The 15,890-nt window shown below is 40.3% G+C and overlaps 1 protein-coding gene across 1 annotated transcript in view; it reads right to left on the minus strand.

Annotated features, from left to right (window-relative positions):
* The window catches only part of LOC137242570 (uncharacterized), a 125,943-nt gene extending 115,065 nt beyond the window's left edge, over positions 1 to 10,878 (minus strand). The window contains exon 1 of the mRNA XM_067769848.1: positions 9,372 to 10,878. Within this exon, the coding sequence (XP_067625949.1) occupies positions 9,372 to 9,445 (74 nt within the window). The 5' untranslated portion in view covers positions 9,446 to 10,878. The remainder of the gene's footprint in view (positions 1 to 9,371) is intronic.
* Between the last annotated feature and the right edge of the window lie 5,012 nt (positions 10,879 to 15,890).

Consider the following 15,890-nt stretch of genomic DNA (forward strand, 5'->3'; position numbering starts at 1 on the left):
TGAAAAGTTGGCTAGGTTTTAATCGCCCAATGGCATATCAGAGAGAACACGTTGCACTCTTCGTTGTTGACTGTCCGCGAAGTGTGCTATGAGTTTAGATTTGATGTACTCATAGCGATTTAGCTGGGGTGTAGCATCAATTATGGACTTTAACTCTGTCAATTTATTTGGCGATACCTGCGCCATAACTAAATTGTACTTTCTGTTATCGTTGGTAACTCCGGTAGCCGCAAACCAGAATTCGAGGGATAAGAAATATGATTCAATATTAGTTTCTGTCATACTTGGTGGATTAATACGCGGAACTACTGCTGCATCCACGTGAAACTCCGGCAGAGTATTTTGCATTGGCGTAGTTTGCAAAACATTTTGAGGTTGTGTTTGATTGCTTACCGGCTGCGTGTTTGCCAGTGGGAGTGGTTGAGCATTTTCATTGTCGTTGTTTCCTCCCATTATATTGAGTGTTAATCCTATACCGGGTCACCACTTTAGTCTTACCAATATTTCTCGTACCAATGATTAAATAGAAATTCTTTTTAGAGTTTTACAAAAAACGTGTGTTTAATTTACCAAGTGAAAAATAAGAAGAATGAATAACGGAAAAATGAAAGGGTTTCATAAAACTAAAATGTTAAAAAGTATAAAATGAGTGTTGCTGGTTTCTTGCTACGCTCAGCTGAATAGCGTTGCCCCATATACATACATATAAACAAACAAAAATTCAAAAATTAGTCTTAACAATACTATTCAAAATGTTTTCATTTAAAACCAAAGTTATTAAAATCGGATGACAAATGAAGACTGTAGCGTGTCTTAAACCCTAAATTTTAACTTTGAATCACTGTGTAGACCAAACCTATAGTAAAACCATTACCGCATGCTTTCCTTCCCATCATCTTTATAAAATCCGAGTCCAAAAATATACTTTGAATGTCTATTCAAAACATCTAAACACACTAAGTAGAAAATGTTTAGTTTTGTTTTCATAATCGCAATTTTTGTACTTGTGATACTTTTGCAGATATCTTGAGATTTTGGAAGTGTATTGCCAAATCGGATTGAAAATTAGGAATAAGAAATAAACAAACTTCCTTTTCACCTCCTCCTCTTAATGTATCGAGTTCTAGCAGAAGAGAAGAGATTTACAAGGTATAATCGAAACAGCTGTCGCCTTGTCCGTCCTGATCATGAATCATGTGTCCGGATGTCACGTTGTTTAGATTTTTCCCAAATTATTAAATAAATTATAAAATTAAAAATTGCTTCAAATAAATGTTTTCATACATTTAAAGCAATACGGGCAATCCCCGATTAACTCATAGAAAAAAAAATTGTTGAAAAGAAAAAACAAACTTCCAAATAAAATCAATTTAAGTTTGGCTTACAAGAAAATAATTAAAAAAAGAATTCTGAAGTATTTTCTTTCCAAGCAAAAGCGTTTATATATTTCCATCGGCACAGGTGGTGCGGCTGCAGCGGGTGTCTGTATTGGATCAAGCGGCTCGCTATACAAATAAATAAATAAATGAAAGGCACGATAACTTCCGAAGAGATCTAAGGCCGAGCTTCTCTTCAAATTTACGTCGTGCTCCTTTTCATTTTTTTTACAAATTGACGGGACGGGACCTACATGTTTTATACCAACTCCGAACGGCAGATGAATTTTCACTGAGTTTTTCATAGCAGAAATATACTCGGAGTGTTTGCCAAATAACTGCCGAGGGGTGACCCCTCCTAGAAAGGCATTTTTCTAATTTAAAATCGATGTTGCTTTGACCGGAAGTTGAACCCACTATCTTCGGTGTAGTAGGCGGAGCACGCCACTGCCACACCACGGTAGCCGCCAGCTCGCTATACAAACATGCCAGTAATACTTCTATCTCCGCTGAGTTGGTTGTATGCTGGACAGTGATTTTAGGGCATACACTTGCAATATTCGTTCCAGAAAAAGGGCAATCGAAAGTTGTGATATTTAGGCACTGGAGTGGCCATGTAAAGAAGCGAAGTTTCGACGTTGGATTCGTTGTGGTAGAGAGACTTCCTGGCAAAATACTATCGCATGTGGACGAACGTCTCGCCACTATCCCCTGTCGTTGTTGTTGTTGTAGCAGTGCTTCGCCCCATCCAATAGGTGTGACCGATCACAAATTGTCATCAATATACTCTAACGGGAGTCCAAGGAAATTTGCTATTTGTACCATAATGGCAGTGGTGTTAGAGGCGTTGGTTCCACACTACAATTGAATAGATGGTTGGTATCATGTGGGATTGATTCTGGATAGGTAAGAGTTTAACCTGTTACAGTATCCAGGTCAAAGTTGAGCTAGAGTGACTCTCATTTCCCTAGGGAGTGTGCGTTCCTCTTCTGCAAGTTTTTGGGTATTGTTCTTTGAGTACAGGATTCACCGGGCAATTCCTCACATAGAGGTCCGACGCCTGTTTGTGGAGTTCACTGAGGACCTGCTTGTGTTTTTTGGTTTCACACGGCTGTATTCTCAGGTGCCATATTTCGTCATAATGCTTACGGAGATGGCTCCTTAAGACCCTTGGCGGTGTTGGCTCATCAATCAGATGCCTGTTGGGCTGCCAGATTTCTGGGTATTCAGCAGGAACTGTTTGGTTAGCATTTCATTTCTCTCCCTGATGGGGAGTATTCTCCTCTCATTATGTAGATGGTGTTCTGGGGGCATAAGAAGACAACCCGTGGCGATTCTGAGGGCAGTATTTTGACAGGCCTGTAGCTTCTTCCAGTGAGTAGTCTTTAGGCTTGGCGACCATATCGGGGACGCGTAGCATGCAATCGGCTGGCCAAATGCTTTGTAAGTGGTAATGAGCGTTTCTCTATCTTTTGCCGAAGTTCTGCCAGCAAGAGATTTGAGGATTTTATTACGGCTCTGGATTTTCGATACAATTGCGGCTGCATGCTCACCAAAATGTAGGTCCTGATCAAACGACACACTCAAGATTTTGGGGTGTAGGACAGTCGGTAGCGTAGTGCCATGTTGTTCTTGTTGTTGTAGCAATGCTTCGCCATATCCAATAGGTGCGACCAACCACAAATTGTCATCAATGTGCTCTAACGGGTGTCCAAGGAAACTTGCAGTTTCAACAGGTCATCGACGTGGATGTTCAAAATGGTTGACATTTGGGACGTGAATAAGGTCGCGGAGAATTTAGTCGGTGATAATGCCAGGTTTCGCGTGGTGAAAAAACTGGAGAGGTCAGGGAGGAAGCCGTTTATTTTGTTACAAAGCTCATCGATCTGTGGGCCTGGGGCTGTGGCCATAATTGTGCAGTCATCGGCGTAGGAAACGGTAGTAACTCCTTATGGTGGCGAAGTTAGCTTTGATAATTCTTGTTTAATTCTTCTTGGTTTTGATGTTGCGTTCCTAAATTCCACCGATGTGTGCGGGCCACCCAGATAATTTGCGCTTCACCTTTTAAGACTTGGGGGAAGGGTAGACCCTTCCAGGTCTTGCAGTAACGTGCCATGGTTGACCGTATCAAAAGCGTTTGATAGGTCTAGCGCAACGAGTACTGTTCTATGGTGGAGGCTTTGATTTAAACCGCAATTTATCTGGGTGCTAATGGCATTTAGCGAGGGGGTGGCGCTATGGAGTTTTCTAAAGCCATGCGGATGACAGACTAGCTGCAAATTTGCTTTGAAGTAGGGGAACAAAATGGCTTAAAGCGTCTTGGCTACTGGCGATAGGAGGGATATCGGGCGATATGACTCTATGTTAGCTGGTTTCTCAGGCTTCAGTAGCGGGACCACCTTGGCTATTTTTCATTTATCGGGGATGACAAAGGTGGACAGAGACTGGTTGAAGACATGTGCTAAATATTTGAAGCCCTCTTTTCCTAGGCTTTTAAGCATCGGCCTGGCTATGCCGTCTGGGCCCACTGCTTTAGATGGCTTAGCTTGACCGTTGGCATCGTCAACCTCTTTGGCGGTGATGGTAATTGGGGACGCGCTGAATTTATGTTTATGTGCGTGTCTGTTGGCCCTCCGTCTAACTTTGTCAACCGTAGAATGCGTTATATATTGTCGGCAAAAAGTGCTCGCGCATTTTTCCGCATCCGACAGCACTTTATCGCCAAAGGCGATGAAAATTTTGGCGTTGTGCTTGGACGGATTCGGTAGGGACTTTGCGGTGGACCAAAGCTTACCCACACTGGCAGAGAGGTTACAACGACTTAGATGGTCCTCCCATTTCTCCCGCTTGTGTTCATCCACAAGCAATCTGATGCGTTGGTTTATAGCCCATATTTGTATGTCGCCGGGATCGAGCTGTCTTATAAGGTAACGTTTTCTCGCCAAATTTGCGGCCTCCGCCGGAAAATGAGGCCGAATTTCGGGAATTCTTCCGGCGGGAATAAAGCGAGCCGAGGCAGATTCAATGACCTTGCGGAAAGCACGCATCGCGAGCATCAGTCGGGATAGGGAGGGCATCAAAGCGGCTGTCTGTAAAGGATTTATATTCATCCCACTTTCCCTTTTTAAAGTTTATGAAAGTGCGTTTTTCGGTGACGATGAAGTAGGCGGTACGCTCGAGGGAAATAAGTATTGACAGGTGGTGACATCTTCCTACCATACGAGTGGCGGCGTCTCTTTTTATTGTGCAGAACGTCGTTTCTTCTACTTGATCAGCCAACATCTCACCCCTGCTGTCCGCCTGCAAGTTTGAATGCCATAGGTCGTGATGGGCATTGAAATCGCCTAAGATAATGCGATTATCGCCAGTGAGTAAGGCGCTAATATTAAGGCGGTATCCACTGGGGCAGCAGGTGGCAGAAGGGATGTAGATGTTGATGATTTCTAGGTTTGCATCGCCTGACCGGACAGATAAGCCGTGACGTTCTAGGACATTGTCCCTGCCGATGTTGGGATCAAACATATTGTAACGAATTTACTGCAATTTCCCTTATTTGCAATCTTCTGCTAACGTTCGTATCGCTAAACTGTTGAATAAATAACTCCAATATTGAATAATGGAAAAATGGCATTTATTAAAGTCCTTCACAATAACACTTATACTTTGCAACGAATAGCTTGCTTAATAACCAAACTGATTGATAGCTCAAATGAAACTGAATCCCAGCGCCTCTACATTTGCTGCTTTTATACTCTCTGATTTCCTCGTTCGCAACTTCTAGGCGCTTCCATTTCCAGAATCTACTAGTTGGCCATCAGCTCTCAAACTTCTCAGCTGTAACTACAATTGCACGATTTTATAGCTTCTCTCATTGCATACTTTCAGGAGTATCTCAGATATATGCATGTGGTTGTGCCTTGCTTTTCAGCTGCGTGTACCTACATATGTGTAGACATAATGATTGACTCGCTTATGTAGATACAAGTGACGGTCTGCTTTATTGTTGTTGTTACTTTATTTACTTAACATCAGACTAGGGATGTGAGTATCACTTAGTGTCACTCATATTCGTCACACTGCCTTCCACCTAAGTCTGATCTTCCCGATCAGACAAATCTCTCGATCTAAACGCTGCTAGCATTGCCAAATGTACTACTCTTCTATTTCTTGGTTTCCCAATTGCTTGTATGCCGTAGATCACTGATCGTCTTCACAACTCTGTACGGGCCTTCCCAACTGCACCGATATTTGGATGGAACAGCTTTTCGCCGGTGAGGGTTGTATAGCAGTACCAAATCTCCCTCCAAGAAACCTTCCGAATTAAAGTTCTTGTCATGCAAGTGTCTGATCTTACTACTCATTACCCTGGGCCGTTCCTTCGCACTCTGTTGTTTGTCCAATGAACTACTTCGTAGAGCTTGCGCTTGACGGATTGGCTTCGCATAATCAGTATCGTTCCCACGTTTCACAACAGCAGTGCGCTCCGGCTTGAAACTACCCTCGCATTCTTTCTCGGAAATTCGTTGCTTCGTTTTCCTGCGTCTTTTAGGTTTTGTCAATACCAGTGTTTCTCTCGCAGGTACTTTTGATTTTGCTTTATTTGGCCCATTCGATCTATTAACCTTTGCCTTTGACTTCCCTGGTTTTTGTCGAGTCTTCTCCACCAGTACTCGATTACTACTGAATCCTTTCTGCAAACTGAAGTTAAGTGGTATATCCTGGTTCTTATAACGCATCACCCTTTTCTGCATATCGATCTTGATGTCATGGTCAACCAAGAAGTCCACTCCCAATATGACTTCACCAACGATCTCCGCCACAATGAATTTGTGTAGAACTGTGACCTTCCCAATCAAGACTTCACATACCACTTCTCCCTGCACTTGGTTATACTCGCCAGTGACCGTACGCAACCTTGCTCCTGGTAACAGTTTTAGTCTCCTGTTGACCAAGTCAGATCGGATTAAGGAATGAGATGCGCCCGTATCTACAGTCAGTACACGCTCCTTTCCATCGACATTCTTTGACTATTGTCAAATGTACCCCATCTTAGTTCTTATTATGTATATAGTGAGTGTACCGGTATCTAGTTTTCGGTTAATATTTAGGAAATATGGTTCGTAATTACAAAAAGAAGACTAATCGGTGTGCTATAAACGAAAAAAATATTAGCAACGCAATAAGAGATATCAGAAATGGGAGAGAGACTCAAACTTCAGCTGCAATCAAATATGGAATAAAAAGAACAACCCTAATCATGCGTTTGAGAAAAAAATTACCTTCAGGCGAAATCTCCGATTCTGGAAATGACAGCAGCTCTGAAGATCCTTTCAAATACCAATTGAAATGCACAGCAAATCAGACATTTACTAAACAACAAGAAATCGATATTTGTGAATACTTCAAGAAATGTGCTTTTTATTCTTATGGCTTATCGTATCAAACTTTAAAAAAGTTTGCGTATGACTACGCTAAAGCAGTCAATATTATTGTTCTCACTACTTGGGAGAAATCAAAAGAAGCTGGAGATGATTGGCTTTACGGATTTCTTAAAAGAAACCCTTCTATCTCCCTACGTAAACCTGAAAAGATCAGTTTGGCAAGACTACGTCGCTTTACTAAATCAGCAGTGGAAAGCTTTTTCATAAACCTTGCTTCGATATATGAAAAATATTCATTCCAAGCAAAGGATATCTATAATTTGGACGAAAGTGGCATAACTACGGTGATGGAGCCTATTAAGATAAAAAAATAGTTATAAGTACGTAACGGCCAAAATCGCTAAGGCGGTTAAGCGTCAATTAATCATTATTATGGTATTTATACGTTTGAGAGTATTTTTAGTTTATTTGGAAACATTATGCTAATTTGCGCAAATATTATATTTCATCTCTGCAGATTTATGCTGCAAAGGGACAACGTTCGGTTTCTCAAGCATCTTCCGCTGAACGTGGCAGTTTGGTAACAATCGTCGGCATAGTTAACGCTTGCGGAAATCGTTTGCCTCCAGTTTATATATTTCCTCGTGTACGTTTTAGTGAAAGATTCAGAAGTGGATGCATGCCGGGTTCATTGGCAATGAATACAAAATCCGGATGGATGATTTCAGAAGTCTTTGTGAATGTGCTGAAACACATTCAAAAATTTACGAATTGTTCGACTGAAAATCCCATTCTAATTCTACTTGATAATCATGCATCACATTGCAGTTTAGAGAGCATTAACTATTGCGCAGATGCCGGAATTGTATTACTTTCTTTTCCTCCACATACTTCCCATCGTCTTCAACCACTGGATGTATCAGTTTTCGGCCCTTTTAAGCAACTTTGTCGCAAAGCCTTTACGATTTTCTAGTCACAAATCCTGGTAAACAAATCAGTATATACGATATCGCAACATTAACCCAACAACCATTTCAAAGATCACTCTCTCCCGAAAACATAATGAACGGATTCAAAGCAACTGGAATTTATCCTCTCAATATCCAGGTTTTTCAAGATGAAACCTTTGCACTGGAGGCTGTTACAGATGAGCAAGCCGCACCCGTTGTTCCTACAAGGTTAGACGATATTATTTCATCGCAAAATATTATAATGAACACAGAGGGCAACATAAGTGATTCTACGCCATGCGCCACACCAGAATCTGTCAGGCCTATATCGCAACTTCATGCGTCCAAGAAATCTTCAAGAAACGCCACTTCTCGAATCCTAACGTGTTCAGCTGAAAAACGAAGGATTGAGCAGGTTACTATGAAGAAAACTTTTCATAATGCCAAACGCACTCTTAAATTTTCACAGAAAAAAACAGCGCAGGTAAAAAAAAGCAACCGAAAAGAAAACGCCAGATTAAAGTGGAATCATCTGACGAAAGTATGAGTGATGTTAGCTACGCTGAGACAATTGATTCTAATGGATTCGCTGCTGACGATGAAGGTTATCTTGAATCTCGGGCAGATGATATGGAAATACATAAAATAACTGATGATGAAAAGTGGGATGTGAGAGATTATGTTCTAGTTAAATTCCAAGAAAACATCAAAAAGACCGTCTTCTATGTGGGTCAAATAATGGAAGCATTTGGCAACTGCACTTTTAACATAAATTTTTTTCGAAAGACATCACCTTCAAGTTTGGTCTTTGTTAAACCAGAAATAGAAGATTTGGCTGTAATTATGCGCAGTGAGGTAGAGCTAAAGCTGCCGATTCCTCAAAATCCTGCTTCTACTTCACGTTGTCGTACAAAATATATTTTTAAGAAGGATTTATCCAACTATTATATAAAATAAGTTTTAATATATTGGTTCTTGGTATTTATATTTTCTAGTTTCGGACATGTAAGTGAAATATTTGAATTTTGTTTTTGCACAATAAAAATAAAAAGACTGAATTACAAAATACTATTTTATTTTATATAAAATACAACACAAACGTTTTTATTTTTCAAATGCATATATGTGTCAAATCTTCCCCTCCTAAAGTCAAATGTGCCCCGTTACAGGGGTACATTTGACAAAATGGCTTTTCTCAAAAATTTTTAAATTAAAATGCACTACGGTGTCCCTTGAAAGAAATTCGGCCAAAATTGTTAAGTTGAAAAATGGCATTGTGGAAAGCAAATATTCTTTCTCTTATTGTTCAATCACGCTTCGAGAACCATGGGTTCAAAAAAAAAGTGTCAAATGTACCCCAGTTTCCCCTACCAGCTTTAAGAGGGCGGTCCCCTCCGCTGGAAGGACCCGGTGGAAAGCGATTTAAATTCCCTTGGTGTTACATATTGGCGCAAGTTAACCCAATGCAGTAGCCAATTAAGTAAGTAAGTCAGTTTACGTATTTTAGGCCTAAAGAGTCTTTACACCTGCAGATTTCCTGGTCGATTTTTGTCATTCAACAAAAATTATCAGGCAATTGCTAATTGAATGTCAATAAATCGTTGTAATTCATTTAAAATCTTTATTCAAAGAATGTTAAGCTATGTACATATGTAGTTACTCACATTTTTTCTAGCCTGCTATCGATCTCTGCTTCCAAAGCGGAGTATTTTTCATTAATTTCGCCAATAACATCCATTTTGATATCTTGGGTATTCGGATTTCTTATTAGTTTTTTAATTTATTTATGATGAAATGAGTATAATTTCACTGTTACTACTTAAATTATAACAAATATGTATTTACGTACATACAAAGCGTCGGTTGACATGCCAACACTTCTTTTGTTATAGGGGTAGTTAATCGGGCTTTACATAAACGCTTTGGTCGCTTCAACGTAAATAATTGTATATGTATGTTTGTTATCTTAAGGCGCTGTCAAAGCGAAGCCACTCGAATCAAAGCATTTATGCCATTCCGCCTTAAGATGTTCTAGTTTTAAGGGCTAATTAAACTTCCTTAACCCTAGCGCCATACCCATATCCATAACCATCTCCAACGTGATCGATTAATGGTGCCTTAACATAAAAATCGTGAACATTTCATAAAAATGAAGAAAACGCAAAAAATTACAAACATATTCTACAAAAAATAAGTCTCTTAGTCATAACTTATCCAAAACAATGAATAAAATCTACAAAAAATTAAAATTCACCAACTCAAATATTTTTAGGTTATGGATATGGCGAGAAACCAAGAACCAATTGGTTGGCTATGATATGGTTAAGGCGTTAGCGTTATGGTATGGCACCATTAATCGATTACATTGATTTCTATAAGGTAGGTTCTACCAGCTGTTTTATCTGGTTATGGTTTTATGGTTATAAGCCACCATTAATTGGCCCCTAAGGAAGTTTAATTGGCCCTTTAAGGCGCTGTCAAAGCGAAGCCACTCGAACCAAAGCATGTATGCCATTCCGCCTGAAGATCCCTGCAAAAATTGTTGGATTACGTGTTCCATTTTCTTCATGTTGGAGTACTCTAACATTACTCCTTTGCAATGCGTTTGCGGACCACCATCAGCCGATCATTGCTCGTTTTTTAACGACAGTGATCACGACATGATGACGATCGAACAGAGTTGCCAAAAGTAAAATATTGCATGCAAATAACTAATAATAAAATTTTACTTTGGCAACTCTGATAAAATGCAACAGTGCACTGGTTTTATGTATACATATTATATTAGTTTCTTTATTCACGCAAATGCTAAATAACATAATAATATTTGTAGTATAAAATATAAAAGTTGTATTGCCCCTCTTCATTTACTTTCATTTTAAATTAAATTCACTTCGATAATTCTTTCCGACACAATTCCTCTTTAGTACTTTGGCATATGATCCTCTGTAGGTGATCCATGGAGTACTACAGTGAAAGTACTTTGGAAAGTACTGTCACGTATGTACTCTATGGAATACTCACAAACAAAGCGAGAGTGGGATCACCCACTCCTCTCCTAGGACATCTCAATGTTAATTGGAGCACATTTTTTGTATGAATACAGATTAGATTTGGAACAGTCCTATACTCCCAAAGGAGTATTCCTTACATTATTTATAGAGTACTCGCGTTTTTATTTATTTATTTATTTATTTATTTATTTAAGCCAATTAAAAAAGAATCTTATAGGCTAATATAAAAGTGTAAAGTAGTTAATAATGTATAATAATATAAATTACCTTACTTATAAAAAGTATTTAAAATACTCAGAAAGCCATCTTTCGAACAAGAAAAATCTATCTCACAAAATTTAGAAATTCTATTGAACTCAATTAAGGCTCTAGTAATTGGAGCATTCCGCGCATAAAGAGCCCTGAGAACACCAATATGAAAAAACTCAGAAGCACGAAGAGCTCTAGCCGGTATATTAATGAAAATCCTCTCCAAGAGCACAGGGCAATCAACAACCCCACGTAACAAATCGAAAACGAACGACAACGATAAAATTGTCCTCCTGTCCTGCAATGATTTTAAGTTGATCAATAAGCAACGAGCTTTATAAGTCGGGACAGGATCCGAGAAGCGCAGACTGCGTAATGCAAAGCGTACGAATACTTTTTGGATTCGTTCAATTCTTGCAACATGGCAGGAATAATACGGAGACCAGATGAAGGGATGTTCCAGTTTTTAGTTCTAGCCATTGCTTATAGATTTATGTACCTTTTTATAATCCAGGGACTAAAAATAAAAGTTGCTTGAGAAATGCAGTAAAAGTTTAGAACAGACGTCGACTGTTAATGCGCGTCCAAAAATGTTGGGAGAGAAGTCCATCGACGCGGAAAAGAAAAATGTTACCTTTGTCCGGAAATATATGCAGTTAAAGTTGGCAATTTTCATGCGGGTTTTGGCCGCTATTATGAGACAAATGCGATCTTCGACTGTGGTCGAAAGAGTTGATCGAACGAATTTTCATTCTGTATTATGACGCGCGTTCGATGAAGGCAAGCGTTATTGTGAATTTCGCTAAATTCAAAATTTCACAACAGCACATTTCCAATACCTTGTCAAATAAAATAAAATAAATAAGCAAAAGCAGAACTAGTTATTAAATGCAAATATTAAAAATAAAAGTATGACTACGACGGAATTGTGGTTTCATGATTCGTCAGATGAAGAGGAAAGCTTACTGGAGCTAGCCAGAAGAAGAAGACGGGTGAGGGATGCTTCAAATAATAATAATGTAACGAATGTTAGCAGCACTGAGCGATGCTATCGTCTCTAAGCAGTGACGTGAATTCACATCCATAGATCAATCATTATGTATCTACATAAACGAAACAATAATTGCGTCTACACATATGTACCATGTACGTATGCGAGCAGCGGAGTCAATGCACAAACACATGCATATATCTGAGATACTCCTATAAGTATGCAATGAGAAAAACTATAAAATTGTGCAATTGTAGTTACAACTGAGAAGTTTGAGAGCTGCTGGACTAGTAGATTCTGGAAGCGCCTAGAAGATGTATAAAATTGTGCAATTGTAGTTACAGCTGAGAAGTTTGAGATCTGCTGGACTAGTAGATTCTGGAAGCGCCTAGAAGATGCGAAGGTTGAAATCAAAGAGTATAAAGGCGACAATTGTAAAGGCGCTGGAATTCAGTTTGATTTGAGTTGTCAAGCAGTTTCGACTAAGACGCTATCTAGCGAGCAAGAGCAGTATTATTTTGAATAGTAGAGTTTGATTTGAGTTGTCAAGCAGTTTGGTTATTAAGCAAGTGATTCGTTGCACAGTTTGAGTGTTATTGTGAAGTACTTTAATAAAGGCCATTTTGCATTATTACAAATTGGAGTTATTTACTCAACAGTTTAGTGATTCGAACTTAGCAGAGGATTGCAAATAAGAGGATTTGCAAGTAAATTCGTTACAATTGGTGTCAGAAGAGGAATTGTTGAATAAATTCCGCAGGACAACAAGGACATGGCAAAGTTCAGTGAATTGAAGATCCAGCAACTGAAGGAGTTGGAGAGCCGTGGAATGAATACAAGCGGCGTTAAACTCGAACTTCAGGCACGGCTACGAGAGGCAATGGAAGCAGAAGGAATTGATGTGGACGAGTATGTCTTTTTTCCTGATGGGGACGAGACAACAACAAAAATTGAAGAGAAAAATGAAACATCGCAGACAGTTACGAGCACAGACTTGAACATGATATTGGCTGCAAAAGCTGCTCAAACATCGACAGTAACATCAATGTCGTCGCAAATATCATCCCAACTAGAATCACAGGAGGTACGCATTTCAGAAATGGCGTCGCAAGTAACATCACAATTGGAATCGCAGGAGACACGCATAACATCGAAGATTAAAGCACAGGAAACACAAATTTCTACACAGCTCGAAGAGCAGAAGACATATATGGCATCCCAACTGGAGTCGCAAGAGACACGTATAACATCTAAGATGGAAGCACAAGAGGAGCGCTTATCATTGCAGGTGGCGCAAATGTCTTCGCAGTTGGAAGCACAGGAAGCAAGGGTAACATCAAAGCTGGAAGCACAGGTACAAAAATTGTGCAGCTCGAGGACAAAATTGATGCTGAGATAGAAGCTTTGAGAGGTCGTATACAGGAGTTACAACTAAACCGCCCAGCTGTTTCAGCAAGCAATCCAAAGGTAAAAACACCATCATTTGACGGTTCTGTTCGTTTCCAGGTCTTCAAGCTACAGTTTGAGAAGACCGCAGCAGTGAACAACTGGAATGCGGAAGATAAAGTTGCTGCACTGTTCGTGGCATTGAAAGGGCCTGCAGCGGAAATCTTACAGACGATTCCAGAGTACGAACGGAACAGTTATGAAGCATTGATGGCTGCTGTAGAACGACGTTATGGAAGCGAGCATAGGAAACAGATATTCCAAATTGAGTTGCAAAACCGTCACCAAAGAGCGAACGAGACTTTGCAGGAGTTTGCCTCGGCTGTTGAAAGGCTGGTACATTTAGCGAATGCGGACGCACCCATGGAATACACTGAAAGGGTAAAGATTCAGAGCTTTATAAATGGCAAACGGGACGTCGAAACAAAGCGAGCTACATACGCAAACCCAAAGCCAACATTCGCAGAAACGGTATCACATGCTCTGATTCAGGAAACAGTGTCGCTTCTGTGTAAGCCAGTTTTCAAAGCACTCCGTGTGGAAGTAGAAAGGCCAGAGTGGGTAGACACAATTTTGGAAGCACTGAAGGGATCTCAACAGAAGAATGCCGGAGTTATTAAATGTTTCAAGTGCGGCAACCCAGGTCACATTGCACGTCATTGCGATCTTGGTCCTAATAGTTCCAACAATGTGGGTGGCCGTAAACGCAAAGCTGGCGGAAATGAGCAAGAGCGTGTCGGATATAAAGAACGAAAACTTGCCCCGGCTATTGAATGTCCTGTAATATCTGTGTCGCAAATTGGAACGAAATCAAGCACGCTTCCCGTCAGCGGGAATGTGGAGGGCAAAGAACATGTACTGACTGTAGATACGGGCGCATCTCATTCCTTGATTCGATTTGATTTGGTCTACAGGAGAGTAAAGTCATTACCTGGAGCAAGGTTGCGTACGGTCACAGGCGAGTATAACCATGAAGTCCTAATTGGGAAGGTCATGGTTTTACACAAATTCGTTGTGGCGGAGATCGTTGATGAAGTCATATTGGGAGTGGACTTCTTGGTTGACCATGACATCAGGATCGATATGCGGAGAAAAATTATGCGCTATAAGAACCAGGACATACCACTTAACTTCAAGTTGGAGAAAGGGTTCAGCAGTAAGCGAGTGCTGGTGGAGGAGATTCGACAGAGACCACGAAAGTCAAGGAAAGTAGATCGAGCAAAGGTTGATGGATCGAATGGGCCAAATAAAGCGAAATTAAGAGTACCTGCGAGAAAAAGACCAGCATCGACAAACCCTAATGGGCGCACTAAAACGACTGAAAGAAATTTTCAGAAAGAATGCAAGGGTGGTTTCAAGCCAGCGCGCACTACTGTTGTGAAACGTCCAGACGATAATGATGATGCAAAGTCAATCTGTCAAGATCAAGCTCTGCGAAGTAGTTCTTCATTGGCCAAGCAACAGAGTGCGAGGGAACGATCCAGGATAATGAGTAGTAAGATGAAACACAGGTACGACAAGGAAAATAATTCGGAAGGTTTCTTGGAGGGAGATTTGGTACTGTTATACAACCCTCACCGGCGGAAAGGTGTTCCATCCTAGATTCGGTGCAGTTGGGAAGGCCCGTACAAAGTTGTGAAGAATATCAGTGATACCATCTATCGCATAGAAACCACTGGGAAACCTCGAGAGATTTGTCTGATGGGGACGATCAGACTTAGGTGGAGGGCAGTGTAACGAATGTTAGCAGCACTGAGCGATGCTATCGTATCTAAGCCGATGCTAAGCAGTAACGTGAATTCACATCCATAGATCAATCATTATGTATCTACATAAACGAAACAATAGTTGCGTCTACACATATGTACCATGTACGTATCTGAGCAGCGGAGAGTCAATGCACAAACACATGCATATATCTGAGATACTCCTATAAGTATGCAATGAGAAAAACTATAAAATTGTGCAATTGTAGTTACAGCTGAGAAGTTTGAGAGCTGCTGGACTAGTAGATGCTGGAAGCGCCTAGAAGATGCGAAGGTTGGATTCAAAGAGTATAAAAGGCGACAATTGTAGAGGCGCTGGAATTCAGTTTGATTTGAGTTGTCAAGCAGTTTCGACTAAGACGCTTTCTAGCGAGCAAGAGCAGTATTATTTTGAATAGTAGAGTTTGATTTGAGTTGTCAAGCAGTTTGGTTATTAAGCAAGCGATTCGTCGCACAGTTTGAGTGTTATTGTGAAGTACTTTAATAAAGACCATTTTGCGTTATTACAAAATTGGAGTTATTTACTCAACAGTTTAGTGATTCGAACTTAGCAGAGGATTGCAAATAAGAGGATTTGCAAGTAAATTCGTTACAATAATAATAATAAACCCAATGGATTAATACCCTCCAAAGCCCGCCAACCGACAAGAGGGGCGCATCCGCATGACGCACGGATTTTGTTTTGCCGAGTTGTTGATAGGCGGAGGTTTGTTAAGC

This window comes from Eurosta solidaginis, chromosome 2 (genome assembly GCF_040869045.1).
Source record: "Eurosta solidaginis isolate ZX-2024a chromosome 2, ASM4086904v1, whole genome shotgun sequence".
In the NCBI taxonomy this organism is placed as follows: Eukaryota; Metazoa; Arthropoda; class Insecta; order Diptera; family Tephritidae; genus Eurosta; species Eurosta solidaginis.